Here is a 24,662-nt window from a genome sequence, read left to right on the forward strand (position 1 = left end):
GCTGCCCTACGAGGCCACGCCCAAAGCCCATCTCACTACAGCGGCTGGACAATCACTTGATGAAGCGGCGAGAAGAGTTATTGTGCGCAAAAATCGAAATAATGACTTTATCCGCCGAGTTCCTCGAGTTTATCCGCTGAAATCTCTCGGCTCAGGGGGATATGAGGGGGAAGGAGCACGATCATGCGAATATACGGCCGGGTTAATACTGATACAAAGCCATGTGCTAAATCCCTGAAGTAACCCCTTTAAATATTATACATATTCGACATCAGTGAAGGTTTCGTTCCGTTGATTAAATATGGCGTGGCATTTCCTCTCAGGTCTGCGTCAGGACTTCGCCACCAGCTCTTCTTCCTCCAATAACCGCCGCAGCTCCAGCTTCTCCTTCCAGTTTGGCCAGCGTTGCGGTTCGCAGCTGGATGAGGAAGAGGAGGATGAAGATGAAGACTACGGTCAGCTGCCACCGCCGCAGCCGCGCCTGAGCCGGGCCGGAGCCCTGCCGCACTCACACACCTTCAGCAGCATCAGGGACTGGAGACGCAGCAGCACGTCTCTCTCCGCACACACACACACACCCACGCAGACGCCCGCCAGCGAGACTCACGGCCTCAGGAGCAGCTCAGGTGAGGAGGATTAACACACGAGAGGTCAGAGGTCAGAAGGAAATGATCCTGAGAAATAAAGTGTATCGGTTTCCTCTCTTTCAGAAACATTAAAGGCCCACTGAAATAAAATAAAAATTTGCTTTCAGGGTGCGCTCACACACACCTTGTTTGGTCCAGATTTTCGGACTTTTCAGTTTGGTACGAACCAGAATGACAGGTGTGAAACCTCCCTCGGACCGCGGTCCGGACCAAACAGACGAAATTCGGTCCGACGAAAAGAGGTAGTCTCAGTCCGGACCAAACTGAACAAAGGTTCGGTTCATTTCTTGTGTGAAAGCATTTTCTGTATAGTTCGGACTTTCAGAGCATTTACAGGAAGCTCTGGTGTAGGATTAGTGAAAACACAGATTAAACTCACAGCACAGCAGTGATGGAGCGCAGCATTATAAACACAACCGCTCAGTCAGCGCGCGGGAGCAGCCTGCTCTGCTTGACTAGTTATTTTCGAGCTTTATATATATATATATATAAATATAGCCTATATATATATTTCTCATGTCTGTGAGAAGTAGCCTATATGCTGAGTTTTGGTTTATTCATGAGACCGCTCCAGTTCATGTGCAACGCCAATAATCGCTCCGTCACGGTTTGCGGCGGCTGAGATCGGTCAGTTGTTCACACATTTACTAATTTCTACATAAGGCACAGAGCACACTATATATGGGTTAGGAAACGATTCAGTGTAAATATGCTTTCATTTGAGGCGAATGAAGTCTGTTTTCACCTTAGTTTCACGCACCGCAGCACGCACACACACACACACACACACACACACACACATCAATGGTTCGGGTCTAAATTTAGGCTACAGACACGATTCACAATCAACTTTATTCATATCGCGCTTTTACAATTTAAATATGACCTAATTAATTAATTTAATTTGTATTTTTAGTTGAATAACGTGGATCATAATTTTAGTGTCTCCAACGACACACAATAGAGCAGCGCTGATCATATGTGTGAGTCTGCGCAGACAACAAACATATCGGACCCATTTGAATTCTGCACAGAATACTGCCTTTCAAAGTGATATGGAGGAGATGATGATGATAAACCGCTAGAGGAAACTGGCTTCACCAAACAGAGAAAGGTCCGCTCTAATCAAACTGTATATTATTAACGGAACGCTATTGGCTGTTTCAAAAAAGGGGAGGAGCTGCTAACAGCTGCAGCCGTTTCCGGGAAATCACGTCAACACACTGAATAATCCGGCGCGTTCCAAAGCACTTCAGTGGGCCTTTAAAACATCTGAATTATTCCAAAATTTTGACCAATAGAGACAGAGCGTATTTAGGCCACGCCCACACCGGAGGGGAAACAATCCAACGCTCTCCATTGACTTTGTATTGCGTGAGGCATCTTGTCATTTCAGACTTATTACAAAAACAGAGAACAATGTCTAAAAGCTGATATATGACGAGGTGAACAGCAAACAAGCTAAAGAACACAGAACTACGGTTGTATAAGCTGTCGACCCAAAAGACGAGCGTTTAAGGAGACGAAAGTGGACACAGGCAATGAGACGTGAAGCTTCATCAGGAGGAATGGCTCCGTTTTGGGATCCGGACACTCAGTGTGTCTACGTGTGCAGTAAACATTCTGTCACATATCCAGATGTCAGCTTTATATCTGATATTTGCCGTCTCTGATCACGTTCCCCTGCAGTGGGCGTAGCTCTCAGAGTAATATAACAGGTTGAGCTCCGTCTCATTCACTTTTATGCCTTTAAACGCTTGTTTTTTGGTCAACAGCTTATAAACACTTCTGGGTTTTTGGTTCTGTGTTCTTTAGCTTGTTTTCTGTACACCTCGTCACATCAGCTTTAAGACATTGTTAGTTTTTTTGTTATAAGTCAGATTATAATTACTTATAATTATATTGTTTGTGGTTTTGAACTAGAGCTGATGTTACGGCTGTTTTTACCCATAAGCCCCAGACTGACCTGCACTGATTAAAAGCTCATTCTCTTTTGTTTCTGTCACTGTTCTACTTCCTGTGTGTGTGTGTGTGTGTGTGTGTGTCATGTTTGTAATCCTCCGGCCATCGACTACGGAAATCAGTTGAATATGAGAGTAAGTTAAAAAACTTTGTTTTTATTAAGACCTACACTATATTGCCTGAAGTGTTGTGCCGCCTCTACACACACCTGATCTCCCCATTGTTAACCCGTGGGGTTTAATCTGGAGTCGGCCCACCCTCTCTAACAGCTCCAGCTCTTCTGGGAAGGCTTTCCTCAAGGTTTAGGAGTGTGTTTATGGGGATTTTTGCCCATTCTTCTAGAAGCTCATTTGTGAGGTCAGGCACTGATGTTGGACGAGAAGGCCTGGCTCTCAGTCTCCGCTCTAATTCATCCCAAAGCTGTTCTATCGGGTTGAGCTCAGGACTCTGTGCAGGCCAGTCCAGTTCCTCCACACCAAACTCCTCATCCATGTCTTTATGGAGCGACGCTTTGTGCACTGGAGCGCAGTCATGCTGGGACAGGAAGGGGCCGTCCACAAATGAACATGAAATTGTCCAAAATGTGCATTAAGAGTTCCTTTCACTGGAACTAAGGGGCCAACCCCTGAAAAACAACACTTGGCTCAATGCAGTCAGGCGAGTCCCGTTCTCCTGGGGACGGCCAAACCCAGACTCGTCCATGTGATTGTCAGACTGAAGCGTGATTGGTCACTCAGAGAACACGTCTCACTGCTCTAGAGTCCAGTGGCGGCTGCTTTACTCCACTGCATCCCACGCTTTGCATTGCTCTTGGTGATGTAAGGCTTGGATGAGCTGCTCGGCCATGGAAGCTCAATCCATGAAGCTCTCTCCGCTGTTCTTTGAGCTCATCTGAAGGCCACAGAAGTCTGGAGGTCTGGAGCTGTTGACTCCACAGAAACTTTTGAATGAGCGTTACTCTAGAGTGTTCTCTGAGCATTACTCTAGAGCGTTCTCTAAACGTTACTCTAGAGCGTTCTCTGAGCGTTACTCTAGAGTGTTCTCTGAGCATTACTCTAGAGTGTTCTCTGAGCGTTACTCTAGAGCGTTCTGTGAGCATTACTCTAGAGCGTTCTGTGAGCGTTACTCTAGAGTGTTCTCTGAGCGTTACTCTAGTGTTCTCTGAGCGTTACTCTAGAGCGTTCTCTGAGCGTTACTCTAGAGCGTTCTGTGAGCGTTACTCTAGTGTTCTCTGAGCGTTACTCTAGAGTGTTCTCTGAGCGTTACTCTAGAGTGTTCTCTGAGCGTTACTCTAGAGTGTTCTCTGAGCGTTACTCTAGAGTGTTCTCTGAGCATTACTCTAGAGTGTTCTCTGAGCGTTATTCTAGAGCGTTCTGTGAGCGTTACTCTAGTGTTCTCTGAGCGTTACTCTAGAGTGTTCTCTGAGCGTTACTCTAGAGTGTTCTCTGAGCATTACTCTAGAGCGTTCTCTGAGCGTTACTCTAGAGCGTTCTGTGAGCGTTACTCTAGAGTGTTCTCTGAGCGTTACTCTAGAGTGTTCTCTGAGCGTTACTCTAGAGTGTTCTCTGAGCGTTACTCTAGAGTGTTCTCTGAGCGCTACTCTAGAGTGTTCTCTGAGCGTTACTCTAGAGCGTTCTCTGAGCGTTACTGTAGAGTGTCCTCTGAGCGTTACTCAAGAGTGTTCTCTGAGCGTTACTCTAGAGTGTTCTCTGAGCGTTACTCTAGAGTGTTCTCTGAGCGTTACTCTAGAGTGTTCTCTGAGCGTTACTCTTGAGTGTTCTCTGAGCATTACTCTAGAGTGTTCTCTGAGCGTTACTCTAGAGTGTTCTCTGAGCGTTACTCTAGAGTGTTCTCTGAGCGTTACTCTAGTGTCCTCTGAGCGTTACTCTAGAGTGTTCTCTGAGCGTTACTCTAGAGTGTTCTCTGAGCGTTATTCTAGAGTGTTCTCTGAGCGTTACTCTAGAGTGTTCTCTGAGCGTTACTCTAGAGCGTTCTCTGAGTGTTACTCTAGAGTGTTATCTGAGCGTTACTCTAGAGTGTTCTCCGAGCGTTACTCTAGTGTCCTCTGAGCGTTACTCTAGAGTGTTCTCTGAGCGTTACTCTAGAGTGTTCTCTGAGCGTTACTCTAGAGTGTTCTCTGAGCGTTACTCTAGAATGTTCTCTGAGCGTTACTCTAGAGTGTTCTCTGAGCGTTACTCTAGAGTGTTCTCTGAGCGTTACTCTAGAGTGTTTTCTGAGCGTTACTCTAGAGTGTTCTCTGAGCGTTACTCTAGAGTGTTCTCTGAGCGTTACTCTAGAGCGTTCTCTGAGCATTACTCTAGAGTGTTCTCTGAGCGTTACTCTAGAGTGTTCTCTGAGCGTTACTCTAGAGCGTTCTCTGAGCGTTACTCTAGAGTGTTCTCTGAGCGTTACTCTAGAGCGTTCTCTGAGCGTTACTCTAGAGTGTTCTCTGAGCGTTACTCTAGAGCAGTGGTTCTCAAACCTGTCCTGGGGACCCCTCACCACTGCACATTTTGCATGTCTCCCTCATCAGACACCCAATTCAAATCTTAGAGTCTCTACTAATGGCCTGATGATTTGAATCAGGTGTGTTTGATGAGGGGGACATGCAAAATGTGTACTGGTTGGGGGTCCCCAGGACAGGTTTGAGAACCACTGCTCTAGAGTGTTCTGTGAGCGTTACTCTAGAGTGTTCTCTGAGCGTTACTCTAGAGTGTTCTCTGAGCGTTACTCTAGAGTGTTCTTTGAGCGTTACTCTAGAGTGTTCTCTGAGCGTTACTCTAGAGTGTTCTCTGAGCGTTACTCTAGAGTGTTCTCTGAGCGTTACTCTAGAGTGTTCTTTGAGCGTTACTCTAGAGTGTTCTCTGAGCGTTACTCTAGAGTGTTCTCTGAGCGTAACTCTAGAGTGTTCTCTGAGCGTTACTCTAGAGTGTTCTTTGAGCGTTACTCTAGAGTGTTCTCTGAGCGTTACTCTAGAGTGTTCTCTGAGCGTTACTCTAGAGTGTTCTCTGAGTGTTACTCTAGAGTGTTCTCTGAGCGTTACTCTAGTGTGTTCTCCGAACGTTACTCTAGAGTGTTCTCTGAGCTTCTGTTCTCTAAACGTCCTACTAAAATGTTTCAGGAAAAAACGTTCCATTAACTTTAATTAAAGACTTTGAGAGGACCTTGCCTGACCGTTCCCTGTTGGCTGTAGTCAGTTATGTCCGGATGGGCTGATGGGTAAAACTCTCTCTGATCTTCAGCTGCTGAATATCTTTAAGCATCTTAATACAAACACACTTTCTGCTGCCTCTCAATCCTCTTAAAGCACTTCAGATGTAACTGGGCTTTAATCTGATGTAGAACATGTTTATTTCATGTGTGTGTGTGATTGGCTGAGCTAACAGGAAGTGATGTTTCTTCAGATAAGCTGAGGAGGAGTATGCCGAACCTGCTGACCGCTCCGCTGTTGTCCAGTCCAGCTCCTTTATCTCCATCCCTGCGGAGCAGCCAAAGCTTCGACTCGTGCGGCGCGCTGGCGCGTCTTCAGACCTGCAGTACGTCTCACACACTGCAAAAAATGCTCTCTAACATCTAATATCTAAATATTCTTAAATCAAGATGCATTTACTAGATCAGTAAAACGACATAAGATATTTGTCCTTGTTTTGTTGAAAATAAAATTAAAATAAAGTGAGTTTTTGCTTAAAACAGGCAAAAAGATCTGCCAATGGGGTGAGAAAAATAATCTTATTTTGATTTTTTTATTTAAACTATTTAATTTAGTTTTTAGACGTTTCCGTCCCAAAATAATCTTGTTTTCTGTTTGAATTAAGATTATTTTTCTCACCCCATTGGCAGATTATTTATCTTATTTTAAGCAAAAACTCTCTTCATTTTGAGTTATATTCCCCCAAAACAAGACAATTGCTGCGATTACATTTTTGTTTTTTGGTGTTCAACAGAAAGATTTGCTTGTTTTGTACCATTCTGAGGTATGGCATCGCAGCTTGGTTTGGCAACCTCAGTGTACAGTTGAAAGCCCAAATTACACGGCTAACACGGAGAGCCATGAAAATCATGGGAGAGAAGCAGCATCCCACACTTCAGGCTGCCCAAAAAATTATATCAGACCTCACTTATAGCCTTCATTCTGAACCAGCTTCTTCCCTAAATGTAGGCTCAACCGCTTTAAGAACTCCTTTGTCCCCCGGTCTATCAAAGCTTTAAATGATAAGTAAGCATGAGGCAGATCTGGCCAGTCCCTCAGCTCATCTACTCGTGTCCTGTACTGAAGTTCACTGTTTGAGTCTCTGTGCTTTACTGGAGTATTATTTTTTCTGTAATCTTCTGACTTTAACTTCACTCCATCTGAAAGACAAATATCGTCCTCTTTACTCCACTACATTTCTATCAAGGTCCTCGAAGTGGAAAGTCGTTTCTGTCGCCGCTTTGAAAGTCAGTGATGATTTTTTTCTTCTTTAAAAGGTGTTTGGGTTTTTGCAGAAAGCCTTTCAGGAATCACTCTTGTAGAGTCTCGTGAAGTTCAATGATTTCACAGCATTTATTAAACACTGATTTATAGTTTAGAGCAAAATGGAAGAAGACGGATGTCCAAATGCTCATTTAGTGGAGTATTCACATAAACAAAGTTGATTCTGTCTTCAGTGAAGGTGAACAGTGTGAGAATATCAGATGTGTATCAGTGTATTGGATCCGTGCATTCGGCCTTAAAGTGACAGCAGCTTTGTAACTTTTCTACAAGTATTTAAATGAGTTTAAGTTAGTCGTCTGCTAGTGTGTCAGATGGAGCGTCACTGACTGGCTTAAACCATGATGGCATAATGTGCATTTATACAACTATAATACAATAATGCGGCGAAATAAAGAAGGACATTTACTTTTGAAAACAAATACTTCTGTACTTTTACTCCAGTAAAAATCTGTTTGTACAACTTTCACTTCTTTTGCATCTTAATGTAAGAATTATTAGATATTTGGACTTAAAACAAGACAAAAATACTAAGTACGAAAAGCATTTTTTTGCAGTGTGTGATTGGATCGTGTGTGTTTTGTGCAGTTCCAGCTCGAGTTCAGAGCGTGGGGAACTTCTCAACCCGTCAGACTCTTAAAGCCACGGCTTACGTCAGTCCCACCATTAAGGGTCAGTCGGCCAGTGTGCCGTGTTCTGGGATCCCTCATCCCGGGAAAGCCTCTCAGATCCCGGCCCGGAGTGGCCTTCCGCGGCCCTCATCCTCCCCAGCCGGCGGCTCCGGCTCCGGCCCCGGCCCCGGCCCCGGCCCCGGCCCGCGCAGCAAACTCACGGCTCCGGTGCGCAGGTATATTACTTTTCCTACATTAAGAAGCATTTACTAGACAAGTTATAGTTTTTGATGGATTGACTTTTATTATCCTGAAGGAAATTTGTCTTGGACACATACAAAACAATTGACTAATTTTAGATTTTATATCTAACAATTCTTAAATCAAGATGCATTTACTAGATCAGTAAAACCACATAAGATGTTGTTCCTTGTTTTTTTGAAAATGAAGAGAGTTTTTGCTTAAAACAGGCAAAATGATCTGCCACTGGAGTGAGAAAAATAATCTGATTTCTAGTTTCCGTCCCAATCAGAAATAAGATTATTTTTCTCACCCCATTGGCAGATCATTTTGCCTGTTTTAAGCAAGTTTGATTTTATTTTTAAGAAAACAAGGAAACTAAATGCATTTTTATTTAAGAATGTTTAGATATTTAGACTAGAAATAAGACAACATTTCTAAATAAGGAGTATTTTTGGCAGTGCGTGACCACAGATCATCTTCAGCAGCTTCTTCAAATCTTCAAAGCTGCTTAAAACTCCAAACTGATCTGGATTAAAATCTAAAATTAGTAAATTATGAAAAAATTCAGGTCGAGATCCTGAAGAATTAAGATCCGCTGACCTAAAATCAGCCGTTTAAAAACGTCCAGTCACCCTTTACTGTACTAGCTATGATGGGAAAATATTGTTGATGTTAGTTAATAAAAACACGTTCATTATTGTCAGCTCATGTCTTATTAAACAATATTAACGGATCCAACTTGGTTTAAAGAGCTCCTATAATGCCCCTTTTCACAAGATGTAAAATAAGTCTCTGATGTCCCCAGAGTGTGGGAAGGGTTAGCTCAAAATACCAAAATGCTCAATTTAAAAAAAAAAAAAAAAGCTTTTTATGTAAAAGAAAATATTATTTTAAAGTTTCTTAATACCATATTTGCATGCATCTAAGCTTTTAACTCTCTCCTCATCTCCACTGCAGCATCAGCTCTTTCCTCTCAGTCTCTCTAAGCCCCGCCTCTCTCAGAGCTGCTCTGCTGTGATTGGTCAGAAAAAAGCGTCTCCTCCACATGAACAACTCCAACCAAACTATTCTAGTGTCAGAGACGACTACAGTGAGTGAGGGCGGGGCTAAGAGACACTGTTCAGCCAATCAGGACTAGGGGCGGCATTATGCAAATTAACTACAGTGAGTGAGGGCGGGGCTAAGAGATGCTGTTCAGCCAATCAGAACTAGAGGCTGGCATTATGCAGATTAACTACAGTGAGTGAGGGTGGGGCTAAGAGACACTGTTCAGCCAATCAGGACTAGGGGCGGCATTATGCAAATTAACTACAGTGAGTGAGGGCGAGGCTAAGAGACACTGTTCAGCCAATCAGGACTAGGGGCGGCATTATGCTGATTAACTAAAGGGAGTGAGGGCGGGGCTAAGAGACACTGTTCAGCCAATCAGGACTAGAGGTGTCATTATGAGTGAGGGCGGGGCTAAGAGAGGTTGAACCTTGTTGTAAAGTGTTGCTCGTCAGTATTTGAGAGTAAATGTCCACAGATGCTAAAGTCTGCTCATGATTTGTGTCTCTGGTCTCAGTTTGCTGACGCCTCCAAAGAGTTTGTCGACTCTGAGCGCGCTGCGGGACAGCTGGAGGGACGGCTGCTACTGAGGGTCAGCAGTGAACACACACTCACACACACACACACACACACACACACACACACACACACACACACACACACACACACACACACACACACACACACACACTTCCCCTAAACCTACCCATCACACACACACACACACACACACACACACTGCCCCTAAACCTACCCATCACACACACACACACACACACACACACACACACACACACACACACGCTGCATTTTTACTTTCTCATAAAAACTCCTCCTGTGTGATTTATAAGCCTTTTGTAAAGTGGGGCCATGGGTAATGTCCTCATATTTCACCCTCTCCTGTAATACCTGTGTCATACCCATGGCATTACACACATCTGTGTCCTCATATGTCACAAAAACGTGCCCACACACACACCGCACATTATCACCCGCGGCTATCAGCAGTGAAGCACCAGTCGGTTCCTGCTGGTCAGGGCGGCTCGCTTCATCAGCAGGATCTCACACACACACACACACACACACACACACACACACACCAGCGTGCACCGCACATATCCTCACATGCGGCTGATGGCGGCTCCAGCTGTTCTTTCGCTGGTTTATGCGATTGTTGGAATAATTTTTTGTATATTCAAATACATTTTTTGTGATTTCAGCTCGTTTTTAGACTCTTTACAGGTACGAACACTTTATTGTCAATATGTTTATATGTTTAATATTCCTTTTTTAACTTGATAACAGACGACATGCACTCGAATCAGTGATCTGTGTGGAACAATTATTGCACCATTTGACTTAAATGATCGTTTTTGTTTAATATAGTTCTTGTATTGATTTGATGTTGCACTTTCCCTGTTAATGTTTATTTGATCATATTATTTCTTCATTCTGCTCCGGCATCAGGATGAATTCCTCTGGCCACAGATGTAGCACTGTATTTATTTTGTATTTATGATTTTATTGTGTATAATATATTTAAAAGTGTTCTCCACGTTTGCACTGTTTCTGTAAATGCGCCACAGTTTTCTGAAATATTTCATTATGACTGATCTTTTAATGGGTGTGTGTGTGTGTGTGTTTAAAATCCAAATAAACGTCTGTTTGTTTTGTACTGGTGTGTTGTGGGAGTCATCTTTACTGACTGGATGACTGGAGAGTAGAAATTATTAATTAAAAGTCAATTATGAAAAAAAAGTTGAAATCATGACAGAGAAAAAAAATTATGATTTTGAGCTGCACATGAAAATGTGAAAAGATGACAACCCAAAATAGAAATGATGTCATAATCAATTATGTAAAAATTATGGCATACTAAATTGAAATTATGACTTGAAAAGTAAAAACTGACAAAAAATTATTATTGTCATAATTGTGACAAAAATGTAAAATTTGACTCCCAAAAAAATCTAAATTATGACAAAAAAGTCAGAAAATATTCATTAAAAGTCATAATAAGGACAAGTCGAAATTATGACCAAAATAATCATTCTTATTTAAGTCATAATTATGAGGGAAACGTTAAAATTACGACATACTGAATTGTGACTTGAAAAGTCGAAATTATGACAGAAAAATAAAAAATATTAATTAAAAGTCATAATTATTAGCAAAAAAAGTATCTGTATGTCATAATTATTAGATGAAAATGCAAAATTTTGACACAGTAATTTGAAAGTATGACATAAAGACGAAATTATAACATACTAAATTTAAATTATGAATCAGAAAGTGACTCAAAAGGCTTTTATTTGTGAAATGATTCAGTGCTGAAACAGTTTTTATGAGTTTGACATTATTTCTGTAGTTCGTGTACCTTTGTAATCTATGACTAACTAATGATTATTGATTATGATCCTGAATAACTTCAAAGAAATCCTGAATTATATTGTAAAATGTGAAAAAGAGTTACTTCCCATACCGGGAGTCGAACCCGGGCCGCCTGGGTGAAAACCAGGAATCCTAACCGCTAGACCATATGGGAGGCGCTGACACTCAGCGCGCCGGATGCGCTCTTATACTCACACAGACATTCACGAGCGCTGTATGTGTAATGAGTGTACATCCGTGTATGGTGCTAATGTGGTTTATCAACATGGAGTAAGCACTCAGTATCATGTTTGTGATATTTGTCTTGTTTTAATTGAGCATATCTCCGATCCTTCACCGAGGGTTGTCGCGAGCTCAGTGACGTCATTTTTAAGTGACAGCAGTGAGCACTCATCAGTGAGCATGTAGATTGAGTTAAACATTTATGTGCATTTAAGGGAAGGAATCTAAGGTTTTCATTCTTCATAATGTAAGTAATCAGGTGGATATTAATCAGACACTCCGCGAGCTCGAGCTGTAACGTTAAATGAAGTATCTGTGTGTGTTTGTTTGTTTGTGTTTGTGTGTGTGTGTGTGTGCGGTGTGTGTGTGTGTAATGAAGGGCTGATTACTGGAAGTCCCAGCCGAAGAAGTTCTGTCAGTACTGCAAGTGCTGGATCGCAGATAACAAGCCGGTGAGTGAGTACACACACACACACACACACACACACACACACACACACACACACACACACACACTGAATGTGTTTCCGTGTGTTTCTCACGCAGAGCGTCGAGTTTCACGAGAGAGGGAAGAACCATAAGGAGAATGTCGCAGCAAAAATCGCAGAGGTAAGAAAACACAACACCAGAGAACTGCATTATACCCGATATTGAGTGCACTGATGTCAGATGCGTACTGTAGTGTACTCAGTGTGTGTACTCAGTGTGTGTACTGTACTGTGTACTCAGTGTGTGTACTGTAGTGTGTAGCGTGTACTGTAGTGTGTACTGTAGCGTGTACTGTAGTGTGTACTCAGTGTGTAGCGTGTACTGTAGTGTGTACTCAGTGTGTAGCGTGTACTGTAGTGTGTACTCAGTGTGTAGCGTGTACTGTAGTGTGTACTCAATGTGTAGCGTGTACTGTAGTGTGTACTCAGTGTGTAGCGTGTACTGTAGTGTGTACTGTAGTGTGTACTCAGTGTGTAGCGTGTACTGTAGCGTGTACTGTAGTGTGTACTCAGTGTGTAGTGTGTAGTGTGTACTCAGTGTGTAGCGTGTACTGTAGCGTGTACTGTAGTGTGTAGTGTGTACTGTAGTGTACTCAGTGTGTGTACTGTAGTGTGTACTCAGTGTGTGTACTGTACTGTGTACTCAGTGTGTGTACTGTAGTGTGTACTCAGTGTGTAGCGTGTACTGTAGTGTGTACTGTAGTGTGTACTCAGTGTGTAGCGTGTACTGTAGTGTGTACTGTAGTTTGTAGTGTGTACTGTAGTGTGTACTCAGTGTGTACTGTAGTGTGTAGTGGATAAAAGCATCTGCTAAATGCATAAATGTAAATGTGTAGTGTGTACTCTGTGTGTAGTGTGTACTCTGTGTGTAGTGTGTACTCAGTGTGTAGTGTGTACTGTAGTGTGTACTCAGTGTGTAGTGTGTACTCAGTGTGTAGTGTGTACTGTAGTGTGTAAGGTGTACTCAGTGTGTAGTGTGCACTCAGTGTGTAGTGTGTTCTCAGTGTGTAGTCAGTGTGTAGTGTGCACTCAGTGTGTAGTGTGTACTGTAGTGTGTAGTGGATAAAAGCATCTGCTAAATGCATAAATGTAAATGTGTAGTGTGTACTCAGTGTGTAGTGTGTTCTGTAGTGTGTACTCAGTGTGTGTGTAGTTTGTACTCAGTGTGTAGTGTGTACTGTAGTGTGTACTCAGTGTGTAGTGTGTACTCAGTGTGTAGTGTGCACTCAGTGTGTACTGTAGTGTGTTCTCAGTGTGTAAGGTGTACTCAGTGTGTAGTGTGTACTCAGTGTGTAGTGTGTACTGTAGTGTGTACTCAGTGTGTAGTGTGTACTCAGTGTGTAGTGTGTACTGTAGTGTGTAAGGTGTACTCAGTGTGTAGTGTGCACTCAGTGTGTAGTGTGTACTGTAGTGTGTAGTGGATAAAAGCATCTTCTAAATGCATAAATGTAAATGTGTAGTGTGTACTCAGTGTGTACTGTAGTGTGTACTCAGTGTGTAGTGTGTTCTGTAGTGTGTACTCAGTGTGTGTGTGTAGTTTGTACTCAGTGTGTAGTGTGTACTGTAGTGTGTACTCAGTGTGTAGTGTGTACTCAGTGTGTAGTGTGTACTCAGTGTGTAGTGTGCACTCAGTGTGTAGTGTGTACTGTAGTGTGTTCTCAGTGTGTAACGTGTACTCAGTGTGTAGTGTGCACTCAGTGTGTAGTGTGCACTCAGTGTGTAGTGTGTTCTCAGTGTGTAGTCAGTGTGTAGTGTGCACTCAGTGTGTAGTGTGTTCTCAGTGTGTAGTCAGTGTGTAGTGTGCACTCAGTGTGTAGTCAGTGTGTAGTGTGCACTCAGTGTGTAGTGTGTTCTCAGTGTGTAGTCAGTGTGTAGTGTGCACTCAGTGTGTAGTCAGTGTGTAGTGTGCACTCAGTGTGTAGTGTGTTCTCAGTGTGTAGTCAGTGTAGTGTGCACTCAGTGTGTAGTGTGCACTCAGTGTGTAGTGTGTTCTCAGTGTGTAGTGTGTTCTCAGTGTGTAGTGTGCACTCAGTGTGTAGTGTGTTCTCAGTGTGTAGTGTGTAGTGTGCACTCAGTGTGTAGTGTGTTCTCAGTGTGTAGTGTGTAGTCAGTGTGTAGTGTGTTCTCAGTGTGTAGTGTGTTCTCAGTGTGTAGTGCGTTCTCAGTGTGTAGTGCGTTCTCAGTGTGTAGTCAGTGTGTAGTGTGCACTCAGTGTATAGTGTGCATTCAGTGTGTAGTGTGTTCTCAGTGTGTAGTGTGCACTCAGTGTGTAGTGTGTTCTCAGTGTGTAGTCAGTGTGTAGTGTGCACTCAGTGTGCAGTGTGCTTTCAGTGTGTAGTGTGTTCTCAGTGTGTAGTGCGTTCTCAGTGTGTAGTGTGCACTCAGTGTATAGTGTGTTCTCAGTGTGTAGTGTGTTCTCAGTGTGTAGTGTGCACTCAGTGTGTAGTGTGCACTCAGTGTGTAGTGTGCACTCAGTGTGTAGTGTGCACTCAGTGTGTTCTCAGTGTGTAGTGTGCACTCAGTGTGTAGTGTGTTCTCAGTGTGTAGTGTGCACTCATTGTGTTCTCAGTGTGTAGTGTGTTCTCAGTGTGTAGTGTGCACTCAGTGTGTAGTGTGTAGTCAGTGTGTAGTGTGCACTCAGTGTGTAGTGTGTAGTCAGTGTGTAGTGTGCACTCAGTGTGTAGTGTGTAGTCAGTGTGTAGTGTGCACTCAGTGTGTAGTGTGCACTCAGTGTGTAGTGTGTTCTCAGTGTGTAGTGTGCACTCAGTGTGTAGTGTGCACTCAGTGTGTAGTGTGTAGTGTGTGTGTAGTGTGTAGTCAGTGTGTAGTGTGTAGTCAGTGTGTGTGTGTAGTGTGTAGTCAGTGTGTAGTGTGCACTCAGTGTGTAGTCAGTGTGTAGTGTGCACTCAGTGTGTAGTGTGCACTCAGTGTGTAGTGTGTTCTCAGTGTGTAGTCAGTGTGTAGTGTGCACTCAGTGTGTAGTCAGTGTGTAGTGTGCACTCAGTGTGTAGTGTGTTCTCAGTGTGTAGTCAGTGTAGTGTGCACTCAGTGTGTAGTGTGCACTCAGTGTGTAGTGTGTTCTCAGTGTGTAGTGTGTTCTCAGTGTGTAGTGTGTAGTGTGTTCTCAGTGTGTAGTGTGTAGTGTGCACTCAGTGTGTAGTGTGTTCTCAGTGTGTAGTGTGTAGTCAGTGTGTAGTGTGTTCTCAGTGTGTAGTGCGTTCTCAGTGTGTAGTGCGTTCTCAGTGTGTAGTGCGTTCTCAGTGTGTAGTCAGTGTGTAGTGTGCACTCAGTGTATAGTGTGTTCTCAGTGTGTAGTGTGCACTCAGTGTGTAGTGTGTTCTCAGTGTGTAGTCAGTGTGTAGTCAGTGTGTAGTGTGCACTCAGTGTGCAGTGTGCTTTCAGTGTGTAGTGTGTTCTCAGTGTGTAGTGCGTTCTCAGTGTGTAGTGCGTTCTCAGTGTGTAGTGTTCTCAGTGTGTAGTGTGTTCTCAGTGTGTAGTGTGCTCTCAGTGTGTAGTGTGCACTCAGTGTGTAGTGTGCACTCAGTGTGTAGAGTGCACTCAGTGTGTAGTGTGCACTCAGTGTGTTCTCAGTGTGTAGTGTGCACTCAGTGTGTAGTGTGTTCTCAGTGTGTAGTGTGCACTCATTGTGTTCTCAGTGTGTAGTGTGTTCTCAGTGTGTAGTGTGCACTCAGTGTGTAGTGTGTAGTCAGTGTGTAGTGTGTAGTCAGTGTGTAGTGTGCACTCAGTGTGTAGTGTGCACTCAGTGTGTAGTGTGTTCTCAGTGTGTAGTGTGCACTCAGTGTGTAGTGTGCACTCAGTGTGTAGTGTGTAGTGTGTGTGTAGTGTGTAGTCAGTGTGTAGTGTGTAGTCAGTGTGTGTGTGTAGTGTGTAGTCAGTGTGTAGTGTGTACTCAGTGTGTAGTTTGTAGTCAGTGTGTAGTGTGTACTCAGTGTGAAGTGTGCACTCAGTGTGTAGTGTGCACTCAGTGTGTAGTCAGTGTGTAGTGTGCAGTCAGTGTGTAGTGTGTGTGTGTGTGTGTGTGTATGTGTGTGTGTGTGGTGTGTAGTCATCCTGAACACACGGTCACATGACTCCATTAGGTTAACTCCTCATGAGAGTCCCGCTGGTCTTTTCTCCTCTACTGTGCCGTATATCCGAGTGAAAAAACGCTTCAGGAACAAGAACTGATGTAGGCGGGGCTTGAGTTTGTCCGTGGGGAATGATTGGTTGGTTGGTTGCTATAGTTACTTAGCTCTTGTGTGTGTGTGTGCAGAATGTAATTTTGGTGGTATTGGCAGTGAAGATCTGTAGATGTGTACTGTATAAAGAACTGGACAGATGAGCTGGTAAACAGAATGTTGGCTGCTGCTGTCAGAGCCGTGTGTGTGTGTGTGATGATAAGAGTGTGTGAGGCGCGCTCTGATTGGCCGGCAGCGCTCATGTGACCCTGTGAATGTTCATGACAGATTAAGAAGAAAAGCGTTGCAAAGGCCAAGCAGGAGAAGAAGATGTCGAAGGAGTTCGCAGCGATGGAGGAAGCGGCTCAGAAGGCGTATGAGGAGGACCTGAAGAGACTCACGGCTCAGGCGTCAGGTCTCAGTATTACTTACTTTTACAACTAATGTGTTACAATATGGCGTCACTCTCTAAAAAAGGAACTAATTGCACTTTTTATGTAGCGTAATATGTAACTTTAGCATTACTTTTTCTCACCTGGCAGAGACTCGCTCTCTTCTAGTCCTTCTGGGTGGATTTTTACTGATAAGTGTTTAACGAATGCATGTGACGACATAGCCTAAATTGTTTTCTTTTAAAAACACATTCAGAATATTATTATATTATTATATTCTGAGCACATAGAAGAGATAGACTTTTAATTCAGTGATTCAAAACAAATTATAGATACTTTTACTTAATAAAAGTTTTTTAAAGTTTGGTACTTTTAAAAAGTAATCTGATTACATAATGCACGTTACTTGTAACTTGTTACTTTTCTCGGTAAATCAAAAAGTAATCTGATTACATAATGCACGTTACTTGTAACTTGTTACTTTTCTCGGTACATCAAAAAGTAATCTGATTACATAATGCACGTTACTTGTAACTTGTTACTTTACTCGTTAAATCAAAAAGTAATCTGATTACATAATGCACGTTACTTGTAACTTGTTACTTTTCTCGGTAAATCAAAAAGTAATCTGATTACATAATGCACGTTACTTGTAACTTGTTACTTTTCTCGGTACATCAAAAAGTAATCTGATTACATAATGCACGTTACTTGTAACTTGTTACTTTACTCGTTAAATCAAAAAGTAATCTGATTACATAATGCACGTTACTTGTAACTTGTTACTTTTCTCGTCAAATCAAAAAGTAATCTGATTACATAATGCACGTTACTTGTAACTTGTTACTTTTCTCTTTAAATCAAAAAGTAATCTGATTACATAATGCACGTTACTTGTAACTTGTTACTTTACTCGTTAAATCAAAAAGTAATCTGATTACATAATGCACGTTACTTGTAACTTGTTACTTTTCTCGTCAAATCAAAAAGTAATCTGATTACATAATGCACGTTACTTGTAACTTGTTACTTTTCTCTGTAAATCAAAAAGTAATCTGATTACATAATGCACGTTACTTGTAACTTGTTACTTTACTCGTTAAATCAAAAAGTAATCTGATTACGTTAATTGTGCGTTACTTGTAATGCTTCACCCTCAACACTGATGGCTAACGTGTTAACAGTCCCGTGTGTGTGTAGCTGATGGTTCTCGTGTCTCTGAGCAGGCGAGACTTTGCCTACAGCACAAGCTCCAGCAAAAGCTCCAGCACAAGCTCCAGTTAAAACCCCGAAAAAACCCAAAAAACGTGCCGCAGACGTGCCGTCAGAAACCAGAAGCAGCAGCAACTGGCCGGATGTTTGGGTGGGAGGAACCACAGGTGACGGCCAAATGTATTATTACAACACCATCACAGGAGGTGAGACGCCACACATGGGCTTGACATGCCCACACACACACACACACACACACACACACACACACAATGCGTGTCCTGTGTGTCCTCAGAGTCTCAGTGGGAGAAACCGGACGGGTTCCAGGGCGAGAGCTCATCATCAGCCGCAGGACTCATGCAGCCGCAGGTGAACGAAACTCATCCGTCTGAACGTGTGTGTTAAGGTCCTTTCACACTACACTGCAAAAAAATGCTTTTCTTACTCAGTATTTTTGTCTTGTTTCTAGTCCAAACTTCTAAAAAATCTTAAAACAAGAAGTATTTACTAGACAAGCAAAAGTAATTGTCTTGTTTTGGGAAAAATAACTCAAAATAAAGAGAGTTTTTGCTTAAAATAAGATAAATAATCTGGCAATGGGGTGACACCTCTCCAATTCACAGAATTTAGGTGTTCAATCACCACATAAAATCCCAGAGCGGGGTCAGCGCATGCTGAGGGTCACAGTGCGCAGAAGTCTCCAACTTTCAGCAGAGTCAACAGCTCCAGACCTCCAGACTTCTGTGGCCTTCAGATGAGCTCAAGAACAGCGGAGAGAGCTTCATGGAATGGGTTTCCATGGCCGAGCAGCTCATCCAAGCCTTACATCACCAAGAGCAATGCAAAGCGTGGGATGCCGTGGAGTAAAGCAGCCGCCACTGGACTCTAGAGCAGTGAGACGTGTTCTCTGAGCGACCAATCACGCTTCAGTCTGACAATCCCATGGACGAGTCTGGGTTTGGCCATCGCCAGGAGAACGGGACTCGCCTGACTGCATTGTGCCAAGTGTAAAGTTTGGTGGAGGGGGGATTATGGGGTGGGGTTGTTTTTCAGGGGTTGGCCTCTTAGTTCCAGTGAAAGGAACTCTAAATGCTTCACCAAGACATTTTGGACAATTTCACGCTCTCATCTTTGTGGGCTCAGTTTGTGGACGGCCCCTTCCTGTCCCAGCATGACTGCGCTCCAGTGCACAAAGCGTCGCTCCATAAAGACATGGATGAGGAGTTTGGTGTGGAGGAACTGGACTGGCCTGCACAGAGTCCTGAGCTCAACCCGATAGAACAGCTTTGGGATGAATTAGAGCGGAGACTGAGAGCCAGTCCTTCTCGTCCAACATCAGTGCCTGACCTCACAAATGAGCTTCTAGAAGAATGGGCAAAAATCCCCATAAACACACTCCTAAACCTTGAGGAAAGCCTTGAAGGATTATTTTTCTCACCCCATTGGCAGATCATTTTGCCTGTTTTAAGCAAAAACTCACTTCATTTTAATATGAAAACGAGAAAACAAGAAAAAAATATATTATGTCATTTTACTGATCTAGTAAATGCATCTTGATTTAAGAATATTTAGATATTTAGACTGGAAACAAGACAATGACTGAGTAAGATGAGCGTGTTTTGCAGTGTAGTTCCTGTACTCGATTAGCATCCTCCTGTTCTTTAAGACTGGCTGCACCATAAAAATATTCGCTTTCTTGTTACGTGTCCGGTGTGAAAGGGCCTTGAGGTTCTAGTGGTCCAGATTTAATGTCATGTTTTCATTTGCAGGATCCGTCAGCCGCTGCGTGGATGGAGGCCGTGAGTCCCGATGGATATATGTACTACTACAACACTGAGACCGGCCGTAAGAAAACACTGCAGCGTTCAGCTCACTTTATAAAGCCTCTAAAGGATGAAGACTCTCCTGACTGAGAGTTTAGACGCTTATAGCAAGTTTGGCTCTTATTTCATATGTCAGGCTTTACCATTTGATTTCTCATCCTTACCAGAATCCAGCTGGGAAAAACCAGATGGCTTCAGTTCAGAAGACATTTGTCCTCCTGGAACTCTTATTGAAGCGACAGGAGGAGCCGAAAACTCTTCTCCCGCTCCGCCTGAGCCTTCGTCTGAAGCAGAAGATACGCCTGACCCTCACAAAGACCCACCAGAACCGGAACCAGAACCAGAACCGGATTCGGACCAAACCAAACAAGCCAGCGGCCCGAAGATCAGCTTCAGGGTGAGACGCTGGTTCCTCATCCACTGCCACTCAAACACACAGCACAACACTCAATGCGTTTGTCAGGCATGCAGACGAGTGAGGGGTACAAATATAGAGATTTCATGATCATTTTTTAGACACTATTAAGAATCTTTGCACTATTTCTAACAGGTAAGAGATAAAAACGTGTTTGTGTCTTATGTATGGAAAAACAACTCTTTATAAAACACAAAAAAAAGGAGGGCCAGCTTCCTTCATTTTCCTGCATTCCTTAGCTTCGCCTGTTATTCTTTCATGCATTTATTTTAAAAAAATGTATTACCTCACGTGACAAAACGAGAGAACAAAGATTCGCCTGAACAGACCCCCCCCCCACCCCCCCATAAACCGCTCTCTCATCGGATCTCGGAGGTGACCGATTCTGATCTCAAGAAGGTGAAGTCTCGCCTAAAGTGAGGAGTTTGCTTCTACGGTTTGTTCTCCACACAGAAAAAGAAAGACGAGCCGATCCAAACGCCGGCAGACGACGGAGGAGAGAAAACCTCTGATGATGGAGGGATCGCGGAAGAGAAGGAGGAAGAGAAGGAGGAAGAGAGCAGCGTTACGGTCGCAGTGAAGGAGGTCGTGACGCCTGTGAGGAGAGCCAGAAAGATCAATCCATACGGAGCCTGGGAGAAAATCAAGCCCCAGGAAGATCCATAGTAAGACGTGTGTGTGTGTGTGTGTGTGTGTGATGGGTAGGTTTAGGGGCAGTGTGTGTGTGATGGGTAGGTTTAGGGGCAGTGTGTGTGTGTGATGGGTAGGTTTAGGGGCTGTGTGTGTGTGTGTGATGGGTAGGTTTAGGGGCAGTGTGTGTGTGTGTCTGTGATGGGTAGGTTTAGGGGCTGTGTGTGTGTGTGTGATGGGTAGGTTTAGGGGCAGTGTGTGTGTGTGTGTGTGTGTGTGTGTGATGGGTAGGTTTAGGGGCTGTGTGTGTGTGTGATGGGTAGGTTTAGGGGCAGTCTGTGTGTCTGTGATGGGTAGGTTTAGGGGCAGTGTGTGTGTGTGTGTGTGTGTGTGTGTGTGTGTGTGATGGGTAGGTTTAGGGGCTGTGTGTGTGTGTGTGATGGGTAGGTTTAGGGGCAGTGTGTGTGTGTGTGTCTGTGATGGGTAGGTTTAGGGGCTGTGTGTGTGTGTGTGATGGGTAGGTTTAGGGGCAGTGTGTGTGTGTGTGTGTGTGTGTGTGTGTGTGTGTGTGTGTGATGGGTAGGTTTAGGGGCTGTGTGTGTGTGTGTGATGGGTAGGTTTAGGGGCAGTGTGTGTGTGTGTGTCTGTGATGGGTAGGTTTAGGGGCTGTGTGTGTGTGTGTGATGGGTAGGTTTAGGGGCAGTGTGTGTGTGTGTGTGTGTGATGGGTAGGTTTAGGGGCTGTGTGTGTGTGTGATGGGTAGGTTTAGGGGCTGTGTGTGTGTGTGATGGGTAGGTTTAGGGGCTGTGTGTGTGTGTGATGGGTAGGTTTAGGGGCTGTGTGTGTCTGTGATGGGTAGGTTTAGGGGCTGTGTGTGTGTGTGTGATGGGTAGGTTTAGGGGCAGTGTGTGTGTGTGTGTGTGTGTGTGTGTGTGTGATGGGTAGGTTTAGGGGCTGTGTGTGTGTGTGTGAGATGGGTAGGTTTAGGGGCAGTGTAAGGGGATAGAAAATACGGTTTGTACAGTATAAAAACCATTACGCCTATGGAATGTCCCCATATGTCACAAAAACAAATGTGTGTGTGTGTGTGTGTGTGTGTGTGTGTGTGTGTGTGTGATGGGTAGGTTTAGGGGCAGTGTAAGGGGATAGAAAATACGGTTTGTACAGTATAAAAACCATTACGCCTATGGAATGTCCCCATATGTCACAAAAACAAATGTGTGTGTGTGTGTGTGTGTGTGTGTGTGTGTGTGTGTCTGCAGTGAGAAGGTGGATCTGCAGCTGCCTCAGGTGGAAAGCATCGCTCCGCCGCCCGCAGAAGTCCCTCCGGAGCCCCGGCCCAAATTTAAGGAAAGAACCATCACGTCTCTGGGAGACGAAGGCAGTGCTGGAGCCACATTTAAGAAGAGGAAGACGGAGAACGGCAAATCCAGGAGAATCCGGCAGAGAGGGAAGGACGAGTGAAGACTACAGACTGACACCAGCACACACTGCAGAAAACACTCTTCTTACTCAGTATTTTTGTCTTGTTTCGAGTCCGAACATCTAAACATTCTTAAAACAAGAAGTATTTACTAGACAAGCAAAAGTAATTGTCTTGTTTTTGGGGAAAATAACTCAAAATGAAGAGAGTTTTTGCTTAAAATAAGATGAATAATCTGCCAATGGGGTGAGAAAAATAATCTTAATTCAAACAGAAAACAAGATTATTTTTCTCACCCCATTGGCAGATTATTTATCTTATTTTAAGCAAAAACTCTCTTCATTTTGAGTTATTTTTCCCCAAAACAAGACAATTACTTTTGCTTGTCTAGTAAATGTTTCTTAATGTAAGAATTTTTAGATATTTGGACTAGAAACAAGACAAAAATACTGAGTAAGAAGAGCATGTGTTCGCTTTGGGAAAAAATGTGCGAACATTTCCAGGAGCCAGTTTTGCTTTAGATGTCTGAGTTTGTGATCGGTCTGCTGTCGGGAAGATTGATTAAAAATAATGAACCTGCAACTTTACTCACAATTATGAGTTTAAATCTCACACACTGCAAAACACGCTCTTCTTATTCAGTATTTTATTTTTTAAGAACAAACTCCTTTTGATTTTATTTTCAGCAAAACAAGAAAAAATGATGTTTTCCTGATATCATAAATGCGTCTTGATTTAAGAATCGTTAGATATTGAGACTGGAAACGAGACACAATGACTGAGGAAGAAGAGTGTGTTTTGCAGTGTGTTGAAGTCGCAGATGTGTGTTATTCCGTGGCTGTTTTTGTCAGTGTGTTTTAGTATATTTGTAATTGTTGGCCATACTTTCACTGCTCATGACATTAAACTTTTTACATTAAAGCGTCATCTTCTCAGCGTGTTCTTCACACCGTCAACACGCGTGTTCTGATGATAGCATGTCGTCAGGAGTCTCTGTGAGCGTCTGATAGGCTCAACGCCTCAATATTGAGTTGATCGCCACACCCAAATCAAGAAAAACTCACAGAAACACGCTCAAGATTACACACACACCACGAGTGTGTGTATATCAGGGCTTCTGCAGGTCTATGGAGGGAGAGTTAAGAGCAATTAAAGAATAAACTGAAGCGAACACGTTAACATGTTCTCTAATGTAAAGGTCTAATAACACGAGCATTAGCGACGCTTCGAGTTTGAAAAACTCTTTCCAGCAGATCTCCATTACTTCTCAAATCATTTAGGCAAAAGCAGAACCGCTCTGAGCAGTGTAAGAGGGAAATGACTTTTACTGAACCTTCTGACACACTGCGAAAACATTATTCACACGCTTGGTCTTGTCTTCAGTGCAAATATCTAAAAGATTCTTAAATCAAGATTCATTTACTCGAGAAGCAAAACGACGTGAAAGTGATTTAAAATGAGAGTACATTTCTGCCAATGGGTTCATAAAAATCAACTTAATTAAAAATACATGTTCATACTGATGACGTGTGTTCTTGTTTTAAGCATAAAGGTCATAAGACTTAATCTCTTCTTATTGCATGTCGTTAAATGTGTCTTGATTTAAGGATGATTAGATATTTGTGCTGGAAAAAAGAAATCGTGAGATTTTTTTGCATGTTTTTTTTTTTTTTCAGTGCATGCGATTTAATTTAGAGCCCCATTGATCCATTTATATTTTTGTAATGGTTCAGTTGAATTTTAGTGGTCTAAAAAGCATCTCTAATTAATTTAAATTATGAAACAAACAATTTAACAGTAATTTATTAAAAGTTTAACCGAAGACATATTTTTGGGGCTGATGAACTGCGTTATAGTGTCTCAGATTCACCAAATCCTGTGTTTTGTGTTTTTGGGGGAACTAGATTCTAATGTTTTAAACGTGACTGACGCAGGTTTTGATGGCTTTTACCATCAGTACATTATGCATTATCCAATCCACTATTTTTCACTACCTATTAATTATTATTAAGTAATTTTTTGGTTATTGATGTTTTAATCAGGCTTGTAAACCTCTCTTCTCTGCACAAGCGTTCATGTCGAGCCCTACTTTGATCTTTTTCATGTCATTCTGGATTAAACAGTGAATTCCATTTTTATGAATGAATTCTGCGATTCCGCATCGAGCACATCATAGGGCCCTGATTTAATGCCATGATATTAAATTCAAGACCTGTGGAAACCCTGGTATATACAACCTACTCAGCAGAAGACATACCATAATATCCCCGGCCCTGAAGTACTCAATAAGCAGTGGTGGGTGGAATTACTTACTGTAATTTAATTACAGTAACTTTACCCTTTAAAAAGTAAAGGATTACTCTTGTTTTTTCTGTAATCTAATTAAGTTAATTTACTGAAATGCTTAATAAACTAATTATTATTTTTTTTAGTCTAAATTTCCAAATCTCCTCCTAGAGCTTTACCTCCACAAACTCCAAACTCAGTTTAGACTCTCCATCCGTCCA

The 24,662-nt window shown here is 42.8% G+C and overlaps 2 protein-coding genes and 1 non-coding gene across 6 annotated transcripts in view; 2 read left to right on the plus strand and 1 right to left on the minus strand.

The window, feature by feature from the left end:
* slain1b (SLAIN motif family, member 1b) overlaps nucleotides 1–10,656 on the plus strand; it is a 17,134-nt gene extending 6,478 nt beyond the window's left edge. For 2 of the 4 annotated variants that reach the window (XM_067458641.1, XM_067458638.1), the window contains 5 exons: nucleotides 324–626; nucleotides 2,732–2,743; nucleotides 6,014–6,145; nucleotides 7,669–7,919; nucleotides 9,499–10,656. In XM_067458641.1, coding sequence (XP_067314742.1) covers nucleotides 324–626; nucleotides 2,732–2,743; nucleotides 6,014–6,145; nucleotides 7,669–7,919; nucleotides 9,499–9,681 — 881 coding nt within the window. In that variant the 3' untranslated portion in view covers nucleotides 9,682–10,656. Of the gene's footprint in view, nucleotides 1–323; nucleotides 627–2,731; nucleotides 2,744–6,013; nucleotides 6,146–7,668; nucleotides 7,928–9,498 lie in introns of all 4 variants that reach the window. The other 2 variants (XM_067458640.1, XM_067458639.1) reach the window with 2 other exon arrangements.
* A 798-nt stretch (nucleotides 10,657–11,454) lies between these two features.
* Nucleotides 11,455–11,526, minus strand: trnae-uuc (transfer RNA glutamic acid (anticodon UUC)). The gene has a single exon. It is a non-coding gene; the product is annotated as a tRNA-Glu (tRNA).
* A 169-nt stretch (nucleotides 11,527–11,695) lies between these two features.
* On the plus strand, nucleotides 11,696–22,289 carry wbp4 (WW domain binding protein 4). The gene is made up of 10 exons (XM_067458667.1): nucleotides 11,696–11,841; nucleotides 11,974–12,046; nucleotides 12,141–12,203; nucleotides 16,549–16,675; nucleotides 17,879–18,070; nucleotides 18,160–18,233; nucleotides 19,634–19,709; nucleotides 19,855–20,084; nucleotides 20,556–20,767; nucleotides 21,995–22,289. Coding segments are annotated over exons 1-10 (1,251 nt in total). The 5' UTR covers nucleotides 11,696–11,839; the 3' UTR covers nucleotides 22,197–22,289.
* Nucleotides 22,290–24,662: the final 2,373 nt, after the last annotated feature.

Source organism: Pseudorasbora parva, chromosome 12, assembly GCF_024679245.1.
Source record: "Pseudorasbora parva isolate DD20220531a chromosome 12, ASM2467924v1, whole genome shotgun sequence".
Taxonomy (NCBI): Eukaryota; Metazoa; Chordata; class Actinopteri; order Cypriniformes; family Gobionidae; genus Pseudorasbora; species Pseudorasbora parva.